Here is a 26,808-nt window from a genome sequence, read left to right as displayed (position 1 = left end):
CAATGTAATAATTAATATGATATATAATTATAATATAGTAATTAATATAATGTATGACAATATATTAATATATTAAATAATATAATTCACCCCCTTCCCATAAACACTTTGAGCAGTAAGAAATTTGGGAAGAAAATATAAATCATTTGATTGTATTTATATTTAAAGTGATTTTCTTTTTTTCATTCTTTCTAATAAAATAATAATAATAATAATTAATTATTATCAATGTCAGTCACATAAGAAACCAGGGTTCAGAAAAGTTGAAGTGGATTCTCTTCTAATAATGTAAACATAGTTAAAGCCAAGAATCTCTTTCGTTCTCCCTTGCTTTGCCTGTGTGTGCATCTAAGTGCATATGTGTGTGTAGCAGATAGACCTTTGGTACAAATTAACTTTTGTTAGCAGTCTGACTTATTTTAGTTCATCAGATTGTCAAATTACTTTGGAAATTAAGTATTACAAGCCAACAGACACAATTATGTCAGCACATCAAAGTTGTTTATTAAACATATAGGCACATCAAAAAAATAAAAACTCTGAAAGCCTATAGATACAACATCAAGCCACATAAACTCAATTTGCCCACGATGCTCTTTCATTAGTTTTATTTAATGCACCACCACAAATAACTTCAGAAACTGTTCAAAACAATACAACTTCATCTCACAAATGATAGCTTAGTTTTATGAGTAGTTTGTGATTAAGACATCTAGAAAATATTCCTAGTTCAAGTGCTTTATAATAACCTAACTTTTACAAAACATCAAAATCAAACCAAAAATCTGATATGACAAAAGAAAAAAAGGACCCAGCAAACATTTTGATCAATCTTTGCTAAATGAATAATGTTCCCAAGTTGATGTTTCTGAGTAGCTTCAGAGAAAGTTGTGGGCTTTCTTAAGTTACTATGCAGTCATGACGATTTTTACTTTTTAATTATATATGTGTTCCATTCCATCTCTTTGTCTCTGTGAAAAAAATAAAATGATAAATATAATCTAATTGGATACTACTATTCTAAATGTAGACATATTAACTATGACATACAATAATCATTTTACTTAATTCTTTTCATTTTGAAAGCAAGGAAGGAAGCTATTTTTTTTTAATCAAATAAATGTTACTATACAATATAAAAGGTTTTGAACTAAAAATAAGGACATTTTAAAACCTAACCATAGTTCTGACTTCTCTAATGATACCCTGAATCTGAGCCAGCCAATGCAAATTTCTTACTCTATCTGAAAAATGGAGATAGTTCTTGCCCTTCATTGAGTTAACAAGAATATTGTTACCATAAAGCAGGTATTTTAAGCCCCTTTATGTGTGTCATAGACCTTTTGGCAGTCTGGCAAAACTTAGGGACTCTTCTCAGAATAATGTTTTTAAATAATTGAAGCAAGTGTTCCCTTCTTCTCAACTTCCCTATCATTCTCAAGGGCACCATCCTCTCATTCACCAAGGTTCACAACCCAAGAATCGTCTTTGACTCTTTTTCTCACATTCCACATCCAATCAGTTGCCAAGGCCTATTGCCTTCAAATATACTTCCTTCTTTCTTCTCATACAGCCACCAACTTGTTGCAGACCCTCTTATCCTCACACTTGAACTATTGCAATACCCTGCTGATTGGTCAGCCTGCTACAAGTCTCCCCATTGCAGTCTATCCTAAATTCAGACACCATGGTGATTTTTTTCTAAAGCACAGATCCTTCCTCACCCCACTTACCCTTGACCCCATGCATTAAACTCCAATGAAAGTGAATCAAATGTATCACCTTCTGGATCAAATATAAAATTCTCTTTTTGGCCTTAGAAGATTTTTGTAATTTAGACACCTGTCTTTCTCTCTCCCACATTTCTAGTCTTTTTACATCTTATTTTGACTCACCACAATATCTACTATTCTATCCAGTGATAGCAGCCTATTTGCAGTTCCTTGAACAAGACACTTCATCTGCTTCCCAAGATAGTTAAAATCCACTTAACAAGGCTTTATTTTTATTTTTAATATTTCCTGCATATATGATTTGAGCATTTGTTTTGTTTTGTTTTGACTTTTCCATAGTGTCAAAAGGTTCATCTTTCTCAACCATTAAAAGGCTAAATATTACAAGCATCATCTTCCCCTAAATTTTCAATATTTTCATATTCCTTAAGGCTAAATCTATCTAGCACATTAAATTATCCATTCCCTGTTTGCATTGACTTGCATTTATCCAAACCTTATTATCTTAATGGTTTATTTAACTATTTTATTATCTTTTTAAATAATAATAATAGAGGAAGATATTAGACATACATGATAGCTTGTCTTATGGGGAAATAGCACATAATTTTAATGTGATAATAATAGTATTTGTGTAATACTTCAAATTTTGCAAAGTCTATCCAATTCCAAGTTCAAAACTCTAATCACTGTACTACCTAGCTGCCTCTATGAAAATATAAAAATGGTCATGTTTTGATTTACCACCATTTCCCTTCTCTTGTTCTGATCCAAACAGTTATAAGACCAAAAGTGAAAACACTTTCAAGTTCATCTGGTCAAACCCTTTCATATTTGAGGAAATTCAAGCTCAGAGAGTTTAAATGGCATCCATTGTCACAAAGATAGTAAGTGGTGGAATATGGATTTGTGTCCATATTTTCTGATTCTGCATTTGGAACTGTTTCTTCATCATGACCAGAATGTGTAAATCAGAAAGAACTTGAGAGACCTTATACTTCGTGCCTCAGCTGGGGTTAGAACTGGAGTTGCCCACTACCCAATCAGGCTTCTTGCCACAACATAAGCCATAGAATGAAACACACTCATGACATATTCACCTGCCATTACTGGCTCATTTTCTTCTCTTTTTCCTTTTTCAGCAGCTCAGTCGCCAGCTCTGTAATGTGCTGCCAGGCCTCCTGGACATGGACAGACTCTACTGTGCGAGAGCAGATAGCAAAGCGCAGAACATACTTGTCTCTGAGGTGACATGGGACCAAGTGGATTTTTTTGGTCTTGTTTATTTTTTCAAGAAGTGCTTCATTCAGTTCATTGGAACCCTGAAAGAATTTTTAAAAGTAAGTCATTTATTGCTGTTTTAATACTTCAAAATTTGTCAACTTAAGACTTTGCAGGGGAGAGGGGCAGGGGCTTAACTAGCTTTTACTTATCCCTCAACCAACAAGCATTTATTAAGTACTTGCTAAAACCTATCAGTATGTTAGGCAATCATTAGGAATATGTAAATACAAAGAAAAAAATGAAATAATGCAAGGAGCTAATAGACAAAGTGCATATATGTGGAAATGCAGTATAAAGTTCTTAAAGACAAAGTGAACAGATTCAAGGCAGTTTGGGAAGGAGGGCAGTAGCAATTGGACGATCAGGAAAGACTTCATACAAAAGATGTTGCTTACATATTTAACATATATAGGACTGCTTGCCATCTTGGGGTGGGGAGGTGGAGGGAGGGAGGGGAAAAAACGAAACATAAGCGAGTGCAAGGGATAATGTTGTAAAAAAATTATCCTGGCATGGATTCTGTCAATACAAAGTTATTATTAAATAAAATAAAATTTAAAATTAAAAAAAAAAAGATGTTGCTTAAGGAGCATCTTAAAGTAAAAAAGGAACTTTCTAAGGTACAAATGAATAGGAAATGCATTCCTCTTATGTGAGACAGGCAGGGCAAAGACATGTAGACTGGAGATGGAATGCTCTTCATGAGGAATTGAGAAGCTGTATCATACAGTAAGTACAGTAGGGACTATAAGATATAACGAGGCTGGAAAGATAGGATAAAGCCACTTGTGAAAGGATTTCAAAACTAAATAGAAAACTTTACATTTCATCTTAGAGGCAGTGACATAGTCTATTGAATGCTCAAGGAAAATTACTTTGGCGGCAATGAGGAGGATAGATGAATGGGGAGAGACTGGAGCGGAGACATCAATTAAGAGGCTGTTGCAATAATCTAGGGGAAAGATGATGGGGCCTGAAATGAGGTGGTAAATGTGTAGTTGAGAAGAATCAAATGAGAAAGATGTAGAGACTGAAATAGTTTATGGATGTTATGGAATATTGTTGTTCTATAAGAAATGATCAGCAGGATGATTTCAGGAAGGTCTAGAGAGACTTATATGAACTGATGCTGAGTGAAGTGAGTAGGACCAAGAGAATACTGTACACAGCAACAAAATTATGTGATCAATTCTGAGAGAAGTGTCTCTTTCCAGCAAGGAGGTGATTCATTGTGAGAGAGCCGTCTGCATCCAGAAAGAGCCCTGTTGGGACTGAATGTGTATTACAACATTATTTGTTTGTTTGTTTTTGACATTTTTGGCTGGTTTTTGCTTGCTTTTTTTTCTCAATTTTTCCCTCTTTGATCTGGTTTTTTTCTTATGCATCATGATGAATGTGGAAATATGTTTAGAAGAATTGCCCATGTTTAATTTATATTGGATTACTTGCTGTCTAGGAGAAAGAGTGGGGGAAGAAAGGGAGAAAAATTTAGAACACAGGTTTTGCAGGAGTGAATGTTGAAAATTATCTTTGCATGTATTTTGAAAATAAAAAGCTATTATTTTTTAAAAAGCATATTGCAAACCTTAAAGAATTATTTAAGTCTCAGATATTGTTGTTGTTACTAATCTTGTGAATTAGTCTGTTTTGGTTTACTTCTGTACTCTTTAAAGTAGAAGGTTCTAAGAACAATTCTAATTATAGTTTTTGATTAAATTATTCAGCTCAGTTTTGTGTTGAGGGCTCAATGAGATCCAGATCAAGTATCCTAGGAGAATCTGAGTAGAGGAGATCAGTTTCAAATGGGAGGATGATATAAGGCCTTATGAAAAAAAAAAGATCTGAGCTAAGTCTTTAAAGAAAAGATTCTAACAGTAAAATTAAAGAGGAACTACATTCCAGTCATACAAAAAGATCTACAAAAATGCAAGGAGGACCGAGAGTACAGAGTGAGATGAGGAATGACTAATAGGTTAGTTTTGCTAGCATATGAAGTAAATGAAGGGGAATGGTGTGGATTTTGGCTACAGAGGTGAGCTTTAGAGCTGAAAGATGCCTGATTAGATGCAAGGAAAGGAGAAGGGGAAGAATGATGAGGAAGAATAGTCTGTAGCTACTATCTCTAGTTCTGGAATGGATTCCATTCCCCAAATCATTTATTGAAAGTCTTCCCCCTTCCCTTTCCAGTTCAGGTGCAGCCTCCTTCATGAATCATCCCCAACCAAAAGTAGTCTTTTCCTCTTCAAATTTCTTTTGTTTACAATGGACCTTTCTTATAAACCTATATTCTAATTCATATTATAACTATGTGTGTCTATCTTATCCATTCTATCCTACACATTCTCAGGGTGTGTTAGAGCCAGCTTGTGCCAGCTCATGAGAGCTATTGTTAAATTTTCAGCGTGAGCATATACAACTTGGAAATCATCATATGTTATATATTAACAGGTATCCAGAGCTATAACTTGCGCCAACTTCACACCTTACTTGATTACCTAGATTTAAGAATGTGATAGAGAAAATTTTTAATAATTCAGATTAAATTTAAAAGTGTGTGCTGATTATGTCCCTACCCTTTGCCCTCAGACAGATAAGCTGTTAAACATTTACTAGCACACCTTGATTCTACCACATTGCAAACCCCTTAAGGATATTTATGTCTAATTTCACCCGTACATCCATAGCCATTGCATTGAGTGCATTTCACAAAGCAGACTCTTAAGATATTTTGTTGGATTAAATTAATCTCTAATATATATACATGACAAAAAGTTCACATTCAGGTAGAAGAGAAGAATGGGTGAATTAGAAAGAAAGAAGAATAAAAAGTAATCTATCTGTTTACATATCTGTGTTTATTCTCTTTCAAACAATGTCAATATTCTTACTAACCAAATGTTAAAAAAAATCAGCTGCAACCTTTTTTAACTGCTACTGTTTAAGCCCTCCTACCTCAGAAAAAAATAAATTGTTTACTTAGAAAAAAATTATTTCTACAAAATACAAACCTCCTGATTGGTTGTTATTGCATGAATTTCACATCTTGTTTCATCTATGCCACATAAATAAAATAAAGGGACATAGGTTGACTAAAAGGAGAATATTTTGGCTCAAATAATGTTATACAGTTTGTGCAAGTTTGCCTTATGTCAGATACCAGATAAACGTGTTTAGTTACAATGGAAGATGATTTTATTATCAACCACCAGACCACAGGCACATTGGAATTAAGGTTTTTTATAATGCTATTCCTGAAAAATCACTTGGAAAGACTTTAGAACTATCCCCAACATAGTTATTAATTATTATTTTAGAAGATCAATCATGAATTATATTTTCTGCCTATTTGTCTGAAAATTTTATTTTGTTAATTATATATTGAAATTTTTTTTCTTGAAAGCATAAGAAAAAAAGAAAAAATTTTAAGTTAGAAAAAACAAAATTACCCTTGAAGTGAGATAAGACAACTTAAGTTAACTTAAATTGTTCATAAATCAGAAAAGAAAATAAATAAGTTCATCAATTCTCTATCATGAATATTCAACCATGCCTGTATTTCCCATAGCTGGTAGACTCCATTAGACCAAGCAATGAATGAATGCCCACCTGTTCTATAGAAGAGGATATGTTCTGAAAATAGTGTTACTTGAGGGTCCTTTGGCCCTGTACCTCCCAATCTTTCATCAGACTTGTCAAAGTTCCCATTGTCAGGGGCTATGTGTTTAAACAAACGCAGCTCTGTTCAAAAGACCTTTCCAAGAGTTCCATACACTTCAATATATGCTGCATCTGTTCCCACAGCAGGAGATCCTCTCTCTAATGAAAGAACCAACACAAAAGAAACTCCCTTCCTTCTTGGGCTCTGAGGAGGCTCTACTGTAGTTCTCATTATCAGACATGCAGTTTGACTCCTCAATAAACAATCAAAAGATAAATAAATAAGTGACCAAGTCACTTAGGCAACTGAAGAGCTCAGAAAGAAATGTCTGTTAACATTCACTATGTTACGGAAACAACTGGGAACTGTTTTAAAAGGCTTTAGAAAAGCTTCACTATAAAAGCTCTTTCTATGAGCCTTTTAGGAACTGTATCAGATGAACATAGTCTGGAAGGAACACCACAATGTCCTGGATCCATTTAAGGTAATTTTCTCCCCTCAGAGTGCACAAGTACTAGACATCAGTCTGCAAATTAATGGACATCTGGTTAACAGAACTGAATAGAATTGAATAAATCATCTATTGGAACATGAGCCATGGGCCATAGGAGTAATGTACAAAAAGTTGAGGGAAATGGGTTTAAATTCTGGCTCTGTTTTTGCTAACTATATGATCTAGGTAAAAATCACTTCATTATTCTAAGTCTCAGCTCCTAATCCATAAAATTAGGTTATCTATTAAGTTCCTTCCAACATGACATCCTGAAGGTAGTAAATCTTTGATATGTCAATAGAACTGTGAATTCATCAATGTAGGTACCTCATCTAATGATGGAGATTGTAACCAGTAATATCTTCTCAGCTTCTGTGTGTCTTACCAGTTTTGCCCAAAATGTCTTTCAGGAGCAATGTACTTATGGGGTTGGGGTAGATAGGGCAGAGGAGTATCTTCCTCTGGATCACTTCACATTATGTGGAGGGTATCAAGAGTTCACAGAAGCTCTCCACCAATTATCACTCATTTTGGTTAGTTAAGTGGTCATGTCTTATTGTGATGCCATTTTCTCCATTTCTTATTCATAATTTTTTGTTGCTAATACACTGCAGCCAATTTATATCCACCATGCATCTTTCTATTATCTTTGAATTGGCTAACTTTTATTTTTATTCATCAGAAACTGTAGTGTTCTATGATTCATAACCATTGAATATCAGTAGAAGAATACTGATGGGCCTCTGATCCAGAGAGATGCTTAAATAATGTCTTTAAGATAATCTAGACCTTATTCTTTCTTCAATTCAGTTCTTGACACAATTCATGGTTCATCTTTGAAGCCTGTCCAAAACATATCCTCAAGAAATGAGAAATACAAATGTATATTATAATCTGGACAATAATGTATTTTGGTTTTTTTCTGTATGAATAGTTGAAATATGAATATCCTGAAATATTTTGAGTGGTTATAGATACCTGTCATGTTATAGGGTTTAATGCAATTATCACATATGTCATTTGCAAATAGGAGTATCTGGAGGGCTTCTTCATCTACAGGAAATCCTTCTTTCATTTGGACTCTGTGATGGTCATACTTCTATCCAAGTTGTCTTTAATGAGCATGCATCTAATTGTTTTATACATAACTTGATATAAATAATCACAGTATCTTTCAACTTGTATCTTCTGAGGAACTTTGTTTGATATTAGCATATGCATGGGAAACATCTTGTTGAACACGAGTCTCTATGGCCACATATTGTTCTATTGAGTTAATTGCCTACATATAATCAAATAATAATGACACTGAGATCTGGTATTATAAATGCTTTTTAACTAATTGTATGAGTATAAATATTTAGTCAGCTATAAAGTAATATTTATGAAAGCCTGCTTATTCATTCTCGTAAAAGGGATTCATTCATCAACATATATATAGATAAATCTTACAAAAAAAATTTGAAGAAATGACAACATAGGCATTTGGGTAATTAATTGTTATTTTCTGAATTTTTTTGGTCAACTTTTTCATGCCTTTGATATTGCCCTCTTTATCAAATATTTTGCTAATTGACCCCTTTTTACCATCAACACTGTGTCACCCTCAACATGAAGTTCCTTGGCATTTCTTTGCTCCATTCTAGTTTTTCTTTCCATCTTTGTTTTCTTTAGCACCATTTCTATTTCCACAAGTAGTTCTTTTTTAAAAAATTATAGTTTTTTTTTATTAATAGAACATATTCTATTCTGAGGAGGGGCCCAGAGGCCTCACCACATTGCCAAAGGGTTAAATGACACACTCCTGTTTTAACTTTTATCTGGATATCTTCTTTGTGGCCTTTGTTTTATATTGATTTAGCTACCTTGGTATCTATAATAGTCTGGGTCAATATTCTTTCATCATTTTCACTTTTAGAGGAATGGCATCATTTTGTTTAAGTATTTCCAGTTTGAGCTGTTTTAATTGAATCCTATATCTTCTCATTTTTATTCTTTATTCTAATTTAATATTGATTTTGATCTTTACTTTAACAAGCAAAACTTTTGACTAGAGAAAAGCAATTGATTTAAAAATCTCTCCTACGTTGATAAAATCTTTTCTTATCCAAAATATGGTTAATTTAATTTGATATGGTGTTATTCAGGCCTTGATAGTAGTGTCCAGCACTCTCTTCTTAAAGAACATATTCATAGAACACAAGCATGAAGCTTCTTTATAATATTTAAGCCATTAGCCTCTTTAATTTCTTTGTCTGGTCCATATTTCCCAGTGTATTTTTAGGTTCCTTCTCTCTTTTCACTTTTGCTTGAGTCATGAAAGTCATGAAAGTCATGGAATATCAAAGTATATGTTGGTTTAATTTAAAGGAACTGATGGAGCTCTTCATAGAAATTATCTACCCATTCCTTAGCAACAGCTTGAGTTATATAAGGATGAAAATTTATTTGCACAAATTAATTTGATTGATTTGACATTTTTGATTGCTGTGATTAGTTAAAACAAATTGAAGATTGTAATGGTTCTCTAAAAATTTACTAGTATACTGGGTAATTGATATATTGTTTTCACTAAGGTTGTTGTCAGGGTGATAAAGACAAAATGAATCACTGAAAATACAAAAATCACTGAAAATGAAAATAATTCTAACTAGGCAGGGTAACTGGAGATTTGTTCTAAAATGCTGAATTTAGAGGACACCCATTTTAGAGAATATTGGCAGGACTTGCAATCCTCCAAATAGCACATAAATTACAGCTTTTGGCATCTAGCTAGGAATAAAAATTAGTTAAAATGAGATACAAGATCATCAGTAAAGAGAGCTCTGCCCCCTGCCCCATTGTACTTTATTCTCTTCTGTCCTCCATTCAGAAATCTGCTCAGAAGCAACCTTATGCTGGTATGATGCTCTGGGGAGTCTCTGTCTCCTCCCACAACTGAATACTGAACTGGAACTCCCCAACTTCTAAGTAAGGGCAAGCTTTGGGTCATTTGTCCCAAGAGAAGTTTGGGAGAACAAATCTCTGACAAGATATATAACATTTGTGAATTCTAGGAAAGAACTTTAAAATAGCCACAAATATATACAAAAGGCAGATTCTAATAGCAGTGTACAATAAAAATCTAATATTTGAATTTAAATGGTTATCAAGAATTGTATGTACCCTATCTGGATCTTGCATCTTAAATAAAAAAGAAAAAAAGGGAATTCTGAGGATTCTAGAACTTGTAAATGCTATTCTGCTCCTTTAAGACTAGAATTGAGTCTTTTCTTATCTCAATATCCCCAGCATCTACATCATTTTAGTACTTAATAAATGTTTGTAGAATTGAACTGAGTTGCAAGAAGTCCATTCATCTGACACTAAAATCCTGAGTGATCATTGATAACATTTATTATGGGGCCTGCTCTGTAATGGGAGCTTTCCTGGGCACTAGGAAAATAAAACACTAGAGAACTAGATATGAGTTTCTAATTCATTTGGGAATTCAAAAAATATCAATACTAATCATCTGATGCAGTATTTCTCTGTTAATTGATGCTATCATGAGCTAGGAGCATGGGAAGAAATCCTAATGTTAAGCTTCCAGTGAGTACTCTGCACTGAGTGCAAGATTTAAAATTTTATTATTATTATTGTTGTTGTTGTTGTCATTACGTTGTTTCCATCACAATCCACCCTCTGTGATCCCATTTGAGGTTTTCTTTGAAAATATACTGGAGTGATTTTGTCATTTCCTTTCCCAGCTCAATTTACATATGAGGAAATTGAGGCAAATAGCATTAAATGACTTGTTTAGAGTCACATAACTAGTAAGTATCTAAGGCTGGATTTGAACTCAGGAAAAGGAGTCTTCCAGATTACAGGCCTGGGGCTGTATCTACTGGGCCATGTATACCACGTGATGAAGAGTTAAAGATTCATGTAACTTGTTCTTGTAACTTATTCCTTCGATCATGTTAAAAGCAGAAAAGGAAGATTATTTTTTAAATGCCTTAAATTTACCTTAATTCGAAAACACACCAGCCCCAGCACGACTTCAGCACAGACCTCAAATCGGGGATCTTTTTGTACCAGAGATTCAAACTCATGAGATAGTTTCACATGCTTGAAAGAGAAAAGGATAACTGAATTGAATTTTGAACCCCAATGTAACTTACAAAAACTTATTACATTTTAAGATCTAATACATTGCTGTGATTTTGCAATATTCTTTATTACAAATACCATCAGAATCACAGACTATGAGAGGTGCAAGAGACCTGGGGGTCATATAGCCCAACATATCACGTGATTTGCATTCCCAACAAGTGAAATAATTCCAAACCATTACTCTTTTGTTAATGTGACAATTGTTTTTTCACTTTTAAAGGCTCTAATAATTTCAGAATATGCATAGCAATGAAACACATAAAACAATAAGGCATAAACCTAAAAAGTAACGTCCCCCAAAGCAATTCTAGTGATTCCAGTGAAAAGCACATACAACTATTTAAACATTTTATAAAACTCAAAATCTTGTTAAATTTATTTGTCGATGAAAAATTTCTCTGGACTTACCACATTATAATCATTTAAGTATAGCAATACTCTAAAAACAAATTATACAATTTGCTTGACAACTTTGAGCCTTTTGACCTCTAAATCTGATGGTCTAAATGTGCAGTTTGGTTGGCAGGACGATAACTCTTTGCCTTAGTTCCCTCTTTTAAAAAATGTTTGGGTAGGACTTGACGACCTCTAGAACAAAGCTTCTTAAACTATGGGTTGAGATATGGGGTTGTGTAACTGAATATGGGGATCGCAAATAGTAAAAGGTATCAAACTTTAATTCTCATTAGTATGTAAATTTGTTTTCATTTCTAATAAATGTTGAGATTAAATATATACCAAAGAATTGTTTTATTGATTTTTTATCAGTAAATAATTTGTGTACCTATTTCACATATCAATATACCTGGAATTATGTAAAAACTTCTCAAGTGACAAGGGGTACCAGTGGAAAAAGTTTAAGAAGCCTTGCTCTAGACTTCTAAGGCCCCCTTCCATCTCTAATTTTATGGTTCTGTAACTCTTCAAAAAATTCTATATTTAACATCAAGCAATTGCCAGTCATGTCACTAGAGGGCACCAAATGATTTGCAACTGATAGATTTGCTCATGGAGTATTTGCCATGTATTTCATTTTGATATTTCTGCAGCTAACATTTTCCCTGTTGTAAATCAGGACTAGAATACAGTATTTACATATAAAAATGTGCGTTTATACATGTATATGTGGTATGATGATTCAATTATATATGTCATATTTTTATATATATATTTATACATATATAATGATTCAAGATGAAAGAAGGTAGCAGGGTCCTGTATAAAGACACTGAATGACCACTTTCCCTCCCTAGAATCAATTTCCTCCCTTTTTATCTCTCCATATTTTCTTCAAACTTTTCTTCCTATTCTCCTATTCTTCCAAATCCTTTCTCGTTCCTTTTGCTCTTTCTCTGAAGATTATCTAATTGGTCTATTTGTGTTGAATTTAAAGTACAGCACACAAAATTTAAAATGAGGCTATGACCTAAAGAATGAAGAAAAGAGCTCTTATAAGACAACTGATGTCAAAAAAAAAAAAATAACCCACAATAATACGTCAGCAAAGTCTGGATAACAAACTATGTTCTAGAGTTTGATCAATCTAATTTTTAAAAATTCAGATAATCATTTTTACTATTCCATTATATAAGAATATCATAAAAAATTACTCTGAGAAGAGAAGAAAATGTGGGGTTTGATTACAGCAGCTGAAACAAATATGGAATTGGAAGATGATCAAAGTAAAGCCAATTTTGTCAGTGATTAGAGTGACTCACTATAGATAAGCCATCTTAATGAACTAAGACAATTTATAAGTGGTGTTTATTTAGAAAGTGGTAAATATGCATAATCCAATTTTTATTTTAATACTAAATGATTATGATTTTGACAAATGTTATTCTTTTCTAAATTTGATGCACATGCCCCTTTTCAAATATGTTGGTTCAAATCAAATATAAACATTTACAAAGTCAGAGATCCCCATCACAAAATATATTGTAAAATATTTTATTAAAATTATACTTTTAGAATCAAAAGAAATCTATGAGATCCTACAGTCTATCACTAGGTTTTTTTGCAAAGGGAGTAAGAACAGAGCTAGGATTCAAACATGGGTTCTCTAAGTAGAGCTTTCCTTCTATTTCATTATGTTATGTTATTTCCTACCTATAATTTGGTAAAATAGCATCTTAAAGAAAAAAAAAAATAACTAAGAATAGCATGTCAAAGGGTTTTCCTCCAACACAGAGGGCTTTATTTTATATGTGTGACACACATTATACACATTATATATAAATATATAGATGTGATTTATACACAAGTATATATTTATATATGTATATGTTTATATCACATGTATCTATATGTATATAGGATGCTAATTTAAAGTTATGATTCATGAGTTAGTGGTACTAGACCTTTCTTATATGTTTTGAGTATAATCTCCTGAGAACACAGAATGACATACATGGGAATTAGAGATTGAAGATTGGAGGGCCCATCTCCACTTTCCATATCTTTGAAAGAATAAACCCTAGATTTACTATTCATCCTCCAGGTACTCAGCCATTGTTTTGGCGACATACTTTAGTATTTTAGAAACAATATATTATGCAAGTGAAAAAAACATGGGGCCTGGGAGTCAGAAAGTCGGGATTTGGATCCTCGCTCTATCATTTGCTAGTTTTGTGACTTTGGATAAATCCCTTAATACGAATCACAGTTACTTCATTTGTCGAATAGGTTATAATAATACTTGTACTTATTATAACTATGATGTTGTATTGTGTATATATTTTATTAGAATTATAAATGTAGTTATTTAGTCAGTTGATGAATAAACATTGTTTGGTTTTAGGCACTATGCTAAGTGCAACGGACACAAAAAATAGGAAAAAAAGACAACCTCAGGGAGCTCACAATTTAATGGAATATAGATATAATATTATTTGTACAGTGACAGCAGACTTCCAAGTCAGGGGGCCCTAGCTGTAACATAGCCTAGCTGTATAACCCTAGGCAAGTCCCCTCTTTTCTAGGCAAGTATAAGTCTATAAATAGCAGAAAAGTTATTGATCAGAAGCAGCATGGGGTAGTGAATAGAGCACCGAACTTACTCAGGAAGTCCTTGACTCAAATCTTACCTTAGATATTTACTACCCATGTAACTGGGCAAATCACTTCATTTTTCTTAGCTTTCCCATCTCTAAGATGATAGATTTGTATCCCTGACCTGGAAGCTTCCTTCTAACTCTAAATCTATTTGATGACCCTATCATCTGCTTGGTAGAGGGAGTCCTACCAGGAGTTCCTTATATCAATGACATTACATATTTGGTCCAATAAAATTAAGCGATAATAAAGATAAATTGTTTTTAAGTGTATCATGTGTGATGCTACTACTAATAATAATTTTATTAATTTATTAATATTGTGAGTTTGTTACAGTATATTTAAACATTAAAATGTTTAAATGAAATTCATAATTTCTCCTGGGACTAGCTTAACATAATTAAATAAAACCTATTCTAATGTATTTTTGCTCTTTACATATTGCTATCCTATAAAAATGCATTTTAGTGGTCTTTAGAAGCTATGCATTTCATAAAGGAAGAGAATATTAGTGAATATCTACACTTCTGTAGAGTATGGATTCAAATTGAAAAAGCATCAATGGCTTAATAAGTTGCCCTGTTCCCTACCCTGTTTTCTGTTAATGTCTTGGAAACCTATTAAATGAGACAGGCTCTAGCTAAAATATGACTAAAAACTCTTTGTGGACTGCTCTTATTGATATATGGATCTCCTCAAAGACCAGATTACGTAGGAAGAAAAATCTAAGAGTCCTTTTAAATCAATATATCCTTTTAGAATTAATCATCTATTCCTTCCCTGGCAATATACTTGAAGGGACATTTGACAATGCAACAATCATGTTTTTAACAATTACTTATCGGCTCTCTGCTTCTGAATTACAGACAGTATAATTTAGGCTAATTGTTCAAAATGAATAATTAAAAACAATGTTTTTAGTCACACTTTATAATCTATCTACTGTGCAAATCCATCAAAGGGATGCTGTATGCAATGTGTAAAGTAATAGTAAAAGAATATGAAAAAAAACTGTCTTTAGAATGCTAGTTTTATACACATACACACACATATGAAGAGGAAGGGAATTTCAGAGTCATAAGATTGTGATTCAAGCCTAATTTCCTGCCTCCCTGCTCCTCAATACAGTACCCAGAGTGGAGTAATCATCCACAGAAATCTGATTATCTTAGTCAGACAGCAATGGAGATTGGACTCAGGAGTTTGTGTTTATACATTTGGGTATTTGAAGACACAGAAAGGAGTTACATCCTTAGTTCCTAAAATCTGCCCATACCACCTCTTTTCAAATTAGACCAAGAAGTTAATAAATATAAAATTACCTTACGAATGTATTCTTGTAGTTTCTTCACGCCATACATCCTAAATACAAACCACATTTTCAGAGAGCGAAACCTCCGGCCTAGTGGTATCTGCCAGTGCTGAAAATGGGGACAAAGGACCTCATCAAAGAAAGACATGGTAAGAGTGATTTCTCAATGTATAGCTTACCAGGTCAGCAAAGCAATTTGTCAGCATGGTGTTCTTTTCCTGCCAAATACAGTGGCTCTTGTAGGATAAACTCAAGGATTCCAAGAACAGTATAAATCAGATAAAATGGGCTTGTTATTCCTTTGAAGTATTAAACCAAGCCATAAGAAAAGTAAGAAACACATCAGGGAATATTATAGCCTTGGAAAGTTCAGAAATAGCTTATCTTTTGTCCTATACTTTAAATAAGGATGACAAAAAGATTTCTTCTCTCTTATTGTATGAATGATTTTTGCTTACAAATATAATATTAAATCTACTTCTCTTTTCTTCCCATTCTGACTCTCTCAAGCCCATTTGGGAAAAGCAAGTAGTTTTTGTTTGTTTGTTTGGGTTTTTTTTTTTTTGGGGGGGGGGAGTAATGCACAGTGGATAGAGTTAAGAGAGGGAAAACAGGGTGATGAACATTTGAAAAATAAAAGACAACTTTTTCCTTCCTTCAGACAGATTGTCCCTGCATATTTGTATGTAGTAGATTTAACATCCTAAGGATCCTAATAAAGCAGATAAGTAAATGTTGCAACAAATCTATCAAAGAAGTGTTTAAATTACTCTGCATCTGGGATGCAGGAAAGGAAACAAGAGCTATTTGAAAAATAGTTTTTTCTTTGGGTCACAACTTTAAATTTAATGTCTGAGCTCAGAATAGTATGCAATATTTTTATTAAATATAAATGGCAATTCATATTTGTTATTAGTTTTTAAAACTATTTTTAAAGAAAAGACCAGGTCTTTTTCTCTCACCACTGTGACTGCTGATTAGCATGGACGTTTTAACATTTTATTGATGCTCTATTTCCAATCTGGTTTGCTTTTCCCATTTCCAGGGACTCACCAGTGGACAATATCTTACTTAGCAGATATCCAGTTGGCTTACTTCATTATAGCTCAGAACACTCAAGCTCAAAAGATCTTCTAGCCTCAGCCTCCCTAGTAGTTCTGATTACAGGTATCTATCTATGTCTGTCTTATTATAAATTTTTTAACACATAATTGAATTGCCTCTATCTGCCCCCACTCCTTGTCACTAACCTCCACTATATATATAGTATCATTGAAATCATTCATCGTTTCATAATCTCTTTCCTTACTTGGAAGTATAATGGAAATAGTATCTGTTCCTCTGTAAGTTGTCTTTGGATTTTTTAACTTGACTCTTCTGTTTCTTAGCACTCTTAAGTCATAATTATTTTAAGGAGCGATATATGACTAGGACCATGTACATTCACTACACTTAGATGGGACAGAGGAAGAGAGAAAATATTAACGTATATGTTAATATATAAACTTCTTTGGATAAAGAGTGGATAACTAGACATTTTGAAATCTCAGTTACATATTTGGAAATTATTGTTTAATGACTACATAAAAAAACAAAACTGTCTTTTAATAGTCTTTTAATAGAACTGGTTAGTTGAGACAGAAAAAGTTATCCACTAGATGATAGAGCATTACTTAATTTTTTTAAAGGATTAACTAAGAAATTCTAATTTTGTACTTTTATTGCTTTTGAGATTGATAATAGGTAACAGAAAACCATACATGAATACATGTAAGAACAATAGATGCTCCTTTTTAGAGGAGACACATGATTTAAAATGGAAAAAAAAATAAAACAAATAGGCAAATAGTTTACTTACCCGGTAGTCAGTGACAAGACCTGAAACATTTTTTTAAAAAGTCATAATAGTCATTAAATATGTCAATAAAGTTTAAAACCTAAACTTTCTAGCTTAATAATCAGGTCTCCCTTCATTCCCCTCTTTCTCTCTAGTTACAACATGGATTTTCAGCTTTGTTCCATACTATTCCCCTCCACATACTCTAAAGCCAATGGAGACTATTCATCTTCTCTAAACACGTTTGTCATTTTCTCATTTTAGAGCTTTTGTTCATGCCGTTCTCTATGACAATAATGCTCTCCTCATTTCTTCTCCACCTATTTCCATATATAAAATCCTCACTGTCATAAAATCATAGAGTCATATTATGCTAGGACTAGAGACAACTGCAGGCAAACATTCCTCATTTTATACTTGAGGAAACACCCTTCAAAGCCTAATACAAAGGCTACAAGGCTTTCCTAAATACCCTACAAGAAATTATCTCTTTTCCCTCTAAATCCTTCAAAATTTTATTCATATCTCTTTAGGGAGCTCATCATATTCTTTTTTTTACACTTCAGTTATTTTGATAAGATATCTTCTTTAATAGTGCTCCTGAAGAAGCCGAACTATACAGCATATCACCAACAGTAACTAAGACTGTGCTTCTCATGGAGTTAGTCATTTTCAGTCAAATTTCAATCAAAACCAGGGTTTTCTTGGCAATGACACTGGAGAAGGTTGACACCTACTTCTCCAACTCATTTTACAGATGAAAAAAACTGAAGAAAACAGGGGTAAGTGACAGCTAGTATGCGTCCAAAGCCTGATTTGTAACTCAGGAAGATAGTTTTCCTGACTCCAGATGAGACTTCCTGGCACTCTATGTACAGCTCCACCATTTTGCCATGTAGTACGTACTTAAATGTTTGTTAGACTATACTTCAAACTCTTAAATTCCATCTCTATGAACTGAATCCTTAACCAAACTAAATATCTTATTTTTGTCTATCTTCTCATCTAATAAACCAGAAACTCCTAAAGGCAGGGTTCATGTGTTATTAGTATCATCTGACAGCAGTGTTGCTTGTGGTTAACATTTTAATTAGAATCAAAAGAAATATATCTGAGACCAGAGTGCTCAAAATATTTCACAGAAATGTCTGCAATGTATAAATGACATACTGAGTACCAAACTTAGCCAGGTTCCAAAGTTTATATAAAGCACAGTCGCTGCCCGTAATGATTTTAGGGCAGAGTCATGTCATTTACAGTTTATTTAACAAAACATACAGTATACAAACATGAAACATCTAAGTGACAGAATATCATAGAGGTAAATCATTTAACCTCTAAGAATCATCGTCACTGATTTTTCTTGTTCAGCATGATAAATATGGAAATACATTTAGAAGAAATGCACACGTTTAACCTATATTGGATTTTTGCTGTCTAGGAAAAGGAGGAAGGGAAGATAGGTGAAAAATATGAAGCCCAAGGTTTCACAAGGGTGAATGTTGAAAACTATCTTTGCATTTATTTGGAAAAATAAAGTTTATTTAAAAAATCACAATCCTCTCCCTAAATCTTATCTACTAAATTATAGATAGATTTTGACTTTCATTGATGAAGTGAAGTTCCATGTAGGATTTTTTGGGCAAAGATTTTGGAGTGGTTTGCTATTTTCTTCTCTAGCTCATTTTACAGATAAGGAAACTAAGGCAGACAAGGTTAAGCGACCTGCTAAGATTGATACAACTACTATGTATCTGAGGCTGCATTTGAAATAAGGAGGAAAAAAAATAAAGTACAAACTGCCTGTCACCTTTTTCTTCTTGAAGCTATATCTCTATTAAAAGCAGTCAAATTCATGTTAATTTTTTTGGCTTTTGTGTTTAACTGCTGACTTCTATGGACCTCTCAATAAATTAAAATCTGATTTTTTTTTCTGTCTGCTAGACTTGTACTCATGTAGCTGAACTGAAGAACTTAAATAAAAACCTTCAAATTTATCTTCTTTTGTTAAATGTGCATTCTATGTACATAACTAAGAAAATTATAACTATATTTTTAAAAGATTTTTACTTTATCTACATTTGGTCTATAGACCTGAGGATACTTCTAGCAATGAGTTTCCATTCCATTTTTACCTCATATGCCCAAATCAAAGAATTACTCGAGTAATAGTACTAAAAGATAGCTGTGTATTGTTATCATCATTATTTTTGTCAAAATTCTTAGCAATGTGATGTGAATTATTAATATAACTAAAATTTATGTGACAGCCTGTAAAGAAAATTTCAAAACTTAATAATAGTTAATTAATAACTAGCATTTATATAGTGCTTTTTTATTAAAGCTTTTAATTTTTCTAAACATATGCATGGATAATACTTTGACATTAACTCTTGCAAAACCTTGTGTTCCAATTTTCCCCTCTTTCCCCCTGCTTAGATGTCAATTAATCCAATATATATTAAACATGGTAGAAATATATATTAAATCCAATATATGCATACATATTTATACAATTATCTTGCTGCACAAGGAAAATCAAATCAAACTGGAAAAAAATAAGAAAAAAAGTCAAATGCAAGCAAACAACAAAAAAAGAGTAAAAAGTGCTCTCTCTGGGTGTAGATGGTTCTCTTCACAAGACCATTGGAACTGGTCTGAGTCATCTCACTGTTGAAGAGAGCCATGTCCATCAGCATTGATCATTGTATTGTTGTTGCCATGTACAATAATCTCCTGGTTCTGCTCAATTCACTTAGCATCAATTTATGTGAGTCTCTCCAGGCCTCTCTGAAATCATCCTGCTGATCATTTCTTACAGAACAATAGTATTCCATAGCATTCATATACCATAACTTATTCAGCCATTCTCCAATTGATGGGCATCCATTCAGTTTCTAGTTTCTTACAACCACAAAAAGGGCTGCCACAAACATTTTTGCACATGTGGAGGATTTCCCTCCTTTAAGGTATCTTTAAGAGCAGTAGAAACACTGCTAGATAAAAAGGTATGCACAGTTTGATAACCCTTTGGGAATAGTTCCAAATTGCTCTCCAGAATGGTTGGATCCGTTCACAACTCCACCAACAATGCATATATATCCCAGTTTTCCCACATCCCCTCCAATATTCATCGTTATCTTTTTCCTATCATTTTAGCCAATTTGACGGGTGTGTAATGGTATCTCAGAATTGTCTTAATTTGCATTTCTCTGATCATAATGATTTAGAGCACCTTTTCATAATACTATAATTTCTATATAGTGGTTTCAATTTCTTCATCTGAAAATTGTCTATCCATATCCTTTTACCATTTATCATGGCTTGAATTCTTATAAATTTGAGCCAATTCTCTATATATTTTAGAAGTGAGATCTTTATCAGAATCCTTGAATGTAAAAATGTTTTCCCAGTTTATTGCTTCCCTTCTAATCTTGTCTGTATTAGTTTTCTTTGTACAAAACCTTGTAATTTAATATAATCAAAATGATCTATTTTGTGATCAATAATGATCTCCAGTTCTTCTTTGGTCACAAATTCCTTCCTCTTCCACAAATCTGAGAAATAAACTATCCTATGTTCTAATTTGTTTATAATATGTATTTAAAGTTTTGAAGTTTGCAAATGTATTTAAAGTTTTGAAGTTGCAAAGTGCACATTTGAGCTTCACAACAAAATAGATACTATTAATATCCTCATCTTTCAGAGAAGGAAACTGAGTCTTTGACAAGTTCAATGATTTGCTTATGGCCATGTGGCTAATATCTCAGGCAAGATTCAAATTCAGGACTTTTAGATTCTAAGCCAAGTATTCTCTATCCACTATATCAAAGTTTCTTAAACTGTGGGTCCAGATCCCATATGGGATTGTGTAACTGACTGTGGGAGTTGCAAAAATTTGGCAAAGTAAAAGGTATAAATATTTCTGCAAGGTTCAATTCTTTATGAAAAATGAATAAGCAATCCATTTCATTAGTATGAAAATTTGATTTCATCTTTAATAAGTGGTAAAATTATATTTATATATACACATATCAAAAATTGCCATAAAATTAATTTCTTTATGATTTATTATCAGTATTTATTTAAGTATTATATTTATTTATTACCAGTAAATATTTAATTTGTATATCTTTTATATATCTATATACCGAGGGTCATGTAAAATTTCTTGAGCAAAAAGGTATTGCAAGTAGAAAAAATTTTAAAAGCCCTGCATTATACCCATAGATACCTGGTATCAGGTATTTATCTAATATCTGAAACAGCTCTAGGCAATAGAAAAAACAAGTAATATTATTCCAATTTTATAGATGGCTAATCTGAGGCTTAGAGATTAATTGACTTGCCCTGAATTATCTAGTTAATAGAACAGATCTTGAACTCAGATCTTCAGACTTAGATTGGGTGGGGGGAAAGGCACCAATCTCTTTTTTCAGTCCATCCCCTCTCCTCCCATCTTTCTCAGCAGTTACAAAGTCCAAGAGGGTAGGGACCTCATGTTTTCTCTAAGTATATTTCCCCTTGGGCCTGGTACAGAAAAATCAGGTTTTTTGTTCAGTTGAATTGAATTTTCATTCCTAAATCCAGACCTCTTTCCATTATACTTCATTGCCTCTCAACTAAACTAGACTAGGACTCATTACCTGCCCTATATAGTTCCTTTTCTCCAATTTTATGCAAAGGAAGCCATTGGTTTTGAACTTCTGATTGATGCCAGATGAGAAATGTTTTTAAAATCACAGGATTTCTTACTTTAGCCTCTGCTGAACACAAATAGTAAAGCACAAGGCAATTGGTGATGGTCATAAAATCTCCTGTTCTTGTAATGGACTGAAGTATTTAAATAACTCAAAGATAACAGGTAATTGGTGAAGCATAATGGGATCCACATTATTTCTTATCTGGACGATTATTAGCTATATGTCCATATCTATATTCAACCAGGAACTAAACAGGGCATGAATATCCTATTTACAAGGAGGAGCTAGGGCTTTAAAAGCCTGCTGAAAAGGTCTGACTGATATTCTTGGCTGCTGGCAGGGCCATAGAGTTGCTCAATTGTAAAGGCATTAAGGAGGCCCATAACAAATAATCACTATTATTTCTTTTGAAGAAAGAAGGCCTTTGAGTTGTTAAAAGTAAATGAGCAGAAATCATTTTATCTGATCAGTGAAGCCTTTTAAATTACTGAATAATGGGACTTAAGTTAGGAAGGAAACAGCTAATGAGAAAGAAAAGGAGCTCAAGATGAAAATTGTTGGCAACTTAACTAAATCAGTGTACAAAGTGCCTATATAGCACTTGGCACACACTTGATAAATGTATGCTATAATTGCTATTAATTAGCAATTATAATGATGACAGTAGTAAAAATAAAAATGGATTTCTACTAATTCTTATGTGTCAATTAGCATGGGAACAATTTGTATGCTGCTAAAATATAGCACTCATTGCTCTCTTACCTCAGAAAACATTTTTTCACTTCTTAAAGAGAATTGTCAATAAAAGATATAGGGGTTCTGGCTTTTGATAACATTGCTGCCTCAATGCTAAAGGAGCCATTTGTCCCAATATTGTCAGCCTGCCAGATTTCAGTCGTAAATCTAACAATGGTTGATGGTAGCAGTTGTTTGGTCTTTACTCTGGTGTGGTCAGAGCAGGGATGTACTGAAGCCCAGCTCAGATGAGCTCACAAAAACTGACAAAAAAAAAAAAAAGCAGGGTGAGCTTTTACTCCTTGGAAAACTACAGATCAAGGCTTAATTTATTGTTTTCTGAATTCTCTAGACTTTTAAAAAGTGATGAAGAAAATGTTATAGTGCAGATTAAACTTTAAAATGGATCATGGGCTCACTTTTTGTGGGGAGGAGAGCTGCTTGTTGAAAAATTCACCAACATACCCCTAGAGTAGAGCTTCTTTTCCCCAACTTCTCCCTTCAAACTTGACCTCCATTCACTAATCTCATGGAGAGGGGAAAGTGGGAAGAGTAATTTCCTTTGAAACTGTGGGAGAAGTTAATGGAGAATGGAAGTTGCTCAGAGCCACTGTCTCAGTTATAGGTTTTTCTCTCACTTCTAATAAGCAAATTTCCTCCCACCAGTACACAACCAAATCTTTTTATGTCAAGAGAAATTCAGGAAAGCAAGGATTCATTTCATCCTTCCCTAGTTTGGGGGAAGCTATAATATTATGTATCAATAAAGAGGTTTCATCTGGTTATTCCAGTAAATTAGAAAAATAGCCTCTCTTTCTGTGTACTTCAGAAAACTATATAATCTTACTCATGCTGCTGTTACTTTTCCTTCTCCCCAAACTACTGAATCCAAGATATACATGCATTAAATGAAAATATTTTCAAGAAACCACTTTATTCTTAGGGCAACAGAGAATACAGAGAATTTGAAGAAATGAAGAAAGAGATACAAGCTCAGCATATGAGAGCCAGAACAGTTAGGGAATAGGGAGGTAGAATTATGTCCCAGCCATCATGGTCATTATCAGCAAACATAAAACCTTTGCTATCTTGCTTTGGTTAAGGGTGCTCCTGTAGTATTCAGCCATAGTCTTTTTCCAGCATCTCACTCTGGTCACCATGTGATCCACTTGGCAATGGAAGCTGAGGTTGAGAGTTGAGTTTGCAGGACATGTCAGCACATGGCATTAGGTGCTTTGCACTGAATATACAGAGAACCAGTCCTCAAAGAACTTAATTATATCTGTTATCTACATATCTATATCTACCTATCTACATACATATACATATACTACATACGGTAAATAGCTAAAGCTTTGTTTGTTGTGGGATTTTTTTGGTCAATCTTTAATTCTATTAGTATAGGAAGCTCACTGGGAGAAATTCCCTCTATCAAAGCAAATAGGAGCCTGATCAGCTTGCCCAATGTCATGGGACCCATATGTGTTAGAGGAAGGACTTGAATCTAGGTAGCCCTAATTCTGGTCCCCACTCTTTCCATTATCCATTACTCCATGTAATCTTTCATCACCAGAAAAATAGAAATATGATAATTTGTGGAAGAGTATTAACAATTAAAGGGATGAAGAAAAGCTTCCTATGGGAAATGATACATGGCTGATCTTTGAAGAATATTAAGCTTCTATTAGGTGACATGGAAGATGGAATATAAGCATGGTGGACAGCCTTGGCAAAGGCATAGTGATAGGAAGTAATTTTCTGAGTTTGGGAACGTGTGTGACTGGAACAAAGGGGAGTGATACTCAGTAAACCTATAAAAGGAGATTGGAGATAGAATATAAAGATCCACAGGCAAGTAGCCAGTACAATGGGTAAAGCAGCAGAGTTGGAGTCAGGAAAATATGAGTTCAAATCCATTCTCAGACATTTACTATCTATGTGACTTTGGGAAAATAATTTAATCTTCATTTGCCTCAGTTTCCCCAAGGTAGAAATAATTATAGCACCGATTCTCAGGATTGTTGTGAAGATCAAATAAGATGTCAGAGAATTTGTTATCTTATGCTAGAGCTACTGAAGCCTTATGAATAAGGGAGTAGCATGATAGAATGACACATTAGAAAGATGGTCCAGATAACTGGGTGGAAGATAGATTAGGGAGGGAAGAAAGCACCAGGATTCCCAGTGAGAACCCATTATAGTCCAAGTGAAATGCAATAACAACCTGGACATACAAAGGGGAAGAAGAGAATGTCTATAAGAGATGCTTTGGAGGTACATTTGAAAAGATTTCACCATTGAAAATAAGGACGCAGGTTGTAAGCTTTGGTGGATGGAAGAATGATGGAGTCCTCACAGGAAGGAGAAAGGGAAGGAGAAGAAGGAAGGAAAGGAGAGAGACAGAGTCACACATTCAAACATACAAAGAGAAATAATAACATGCAAACCTCTTTTTAGTTAGGTTTTGTGTTATGACCTGTGTTTTGGTAATATTTTCATGGTGCATCATCCAACTCATCCTAAAGTGCCAGAAGTAAAAAATTCCCAATAACTTGACTATGAGTCATAAGTTTCTCTAGTTATAAAGTCTGGGAAATCCAGTTTGTAGCGTGTACACATTAGTGATGGTCCAACAAAAAATGGGACACTTCAAATAAGTCTGTCATTAAGGTTACTTTTTAAGCAAGACCACATATTATTTCTTAATCTCATGTTCAATGTAGAAGATTAACAACTTCTCTATTTTTGACCCAGAAAATTTTCTCATAAATATTCTTCATTAAATATCATATTTTCATAATAACATACAAATCAAAAATTCATTGTTGGTCAGAAGAAGCTGCCAACATCTCATGTTACAGCCTTATTTATTCTAGATGGACAGGTTAAAGTAAGTTCTTATCAATAATAATTCTCAATAATAAACTCATACATTTAGATGATGGTTGCATGGTGTGACTGTACAATCCAAGTCCTAGATAATACCTATGTAGCTGTTCTTACAGATGAAAACCCAAATCATTTCATTTAACAAACAGCTATCCAGAGCTATAACTTGCACCAACTTCATACCTAAACCAAGCTTCACAAAACATGCCTAAGATAAAAAATCTAAAAAAAAACCCTTTCAAGTTAACAATATTTTTTAGACAAATTTAGTTACAGACCCTGTAACTCTCTGTAAATCTCTGTGGGCAAAGATCACAGAAAACTATTAATCTGTGCCTGAGGAAACCACTACAAAAATGGAGAACGATAAGACCTGGCTAAAGAAGCGCTCACCTGGAGGAAGGTAACTTCTTATTTTAATGACATGCATCTGCTAAGTTGTTATAGTCATTGTAACCTCACCCTAGTTATAGGTTTGGAAACACTGAGCTGAACTAAGTTTGGACTTTTTTTTGCAGTATGAATACATGCTGCAATGACATAAGTTTGGGATGTGACTTTGGATTTTACATTGAGTCAAGATAACCTAAAAAAGCAATAGCAACAATAATATTGAAGAAAGTCTGCTTACCAGATTCTTGGTTATGATGCTGTAGGTAAACAGGATCCAGTTTAAAGGCACCTATCAAATCTGCTCTCTTTTTCACCCTATTTTTGAACAAATATATATAATATGATTTAATTAATTATACTACTGTCACACCAAAGAACTAGAAATGTCAGAAAATGGTTTGATTTTACAATCATGTGACATATATGTAGGCTTCAGAAAATCCTTGCACATTAATTTGTTTTACATTAATTTCACTCATTTTTACTTTTTAAAAAATACTTGTATCTATTTAAAGAACAAGGAGAAGGAACCATAAAAAGCTTTCCAAATTCTTTGTTATAT

The 26,808-nt window shown here is 33.4% G+C and overlaps 1 protein-coding gene across 2 annotated transcripts in view; it reads right to left on the bottom strand.

The window, feature by feature from the left end:
• Positions 1-479: 479 nt before the first annotated feature.
• DDC (dopa decarboxylase) overlaps positions 480-26,808 on the bottom strand; it is a 102,951-nt gene continuing 76,622 nt past the window's right edge. For both annotated transcript variants that reach the window (XM_051984196.1, XM_051984206.1), the window contains exons 10-15: positions 26,485-26,561; positions 17,548-17,567; positions 15,700-15,798; positions 11,177-11,278; positions 2,834-3,055; positions 480-971 (exon numbers count right to left, since the gene is read on the bottom strand). In XM_051984196.1, coding sequence (XP_051840156.1) covers positions 2,840-3,055; positions 11,177-11,278; positions 15,700-15,798; positions 17,548-17,567; positions 26,485-26,561 — 514 coding nt within the window. In that variant the 3' untranslated portion in view covers positions 480-971; positions 2,834-2,839. The remainder of the gene's footprint in view (positions 972-2,833; positions 3,056-11,176; positions 11,279-15,699; positions 15,799-17,547; positions 17,568-26,484; positions 26,562-26,808) is intronic.

This window comes from Antechinus flavipes, chromosome 1 (assembly GCF_016432865.1).
Source record: "Antechinus flavipes isolate AdamAnt ecotype Samford, QLD, Australia chromosome 1, AdamAnt_v2, whole genome shotgun sequence".
Taxonomy (NCBI): Eukaryota; Metazoa; Chordata; class Mammalia; order Dasyuromorphia; family Dasyuridae; genus Antechinus; species Antechinus flavipes.
The sequence above is the reverse complement of the archived record's forward strand: the minus strand, read 5'-3'. Positions and strand labels throughout refer to the sequence as shown.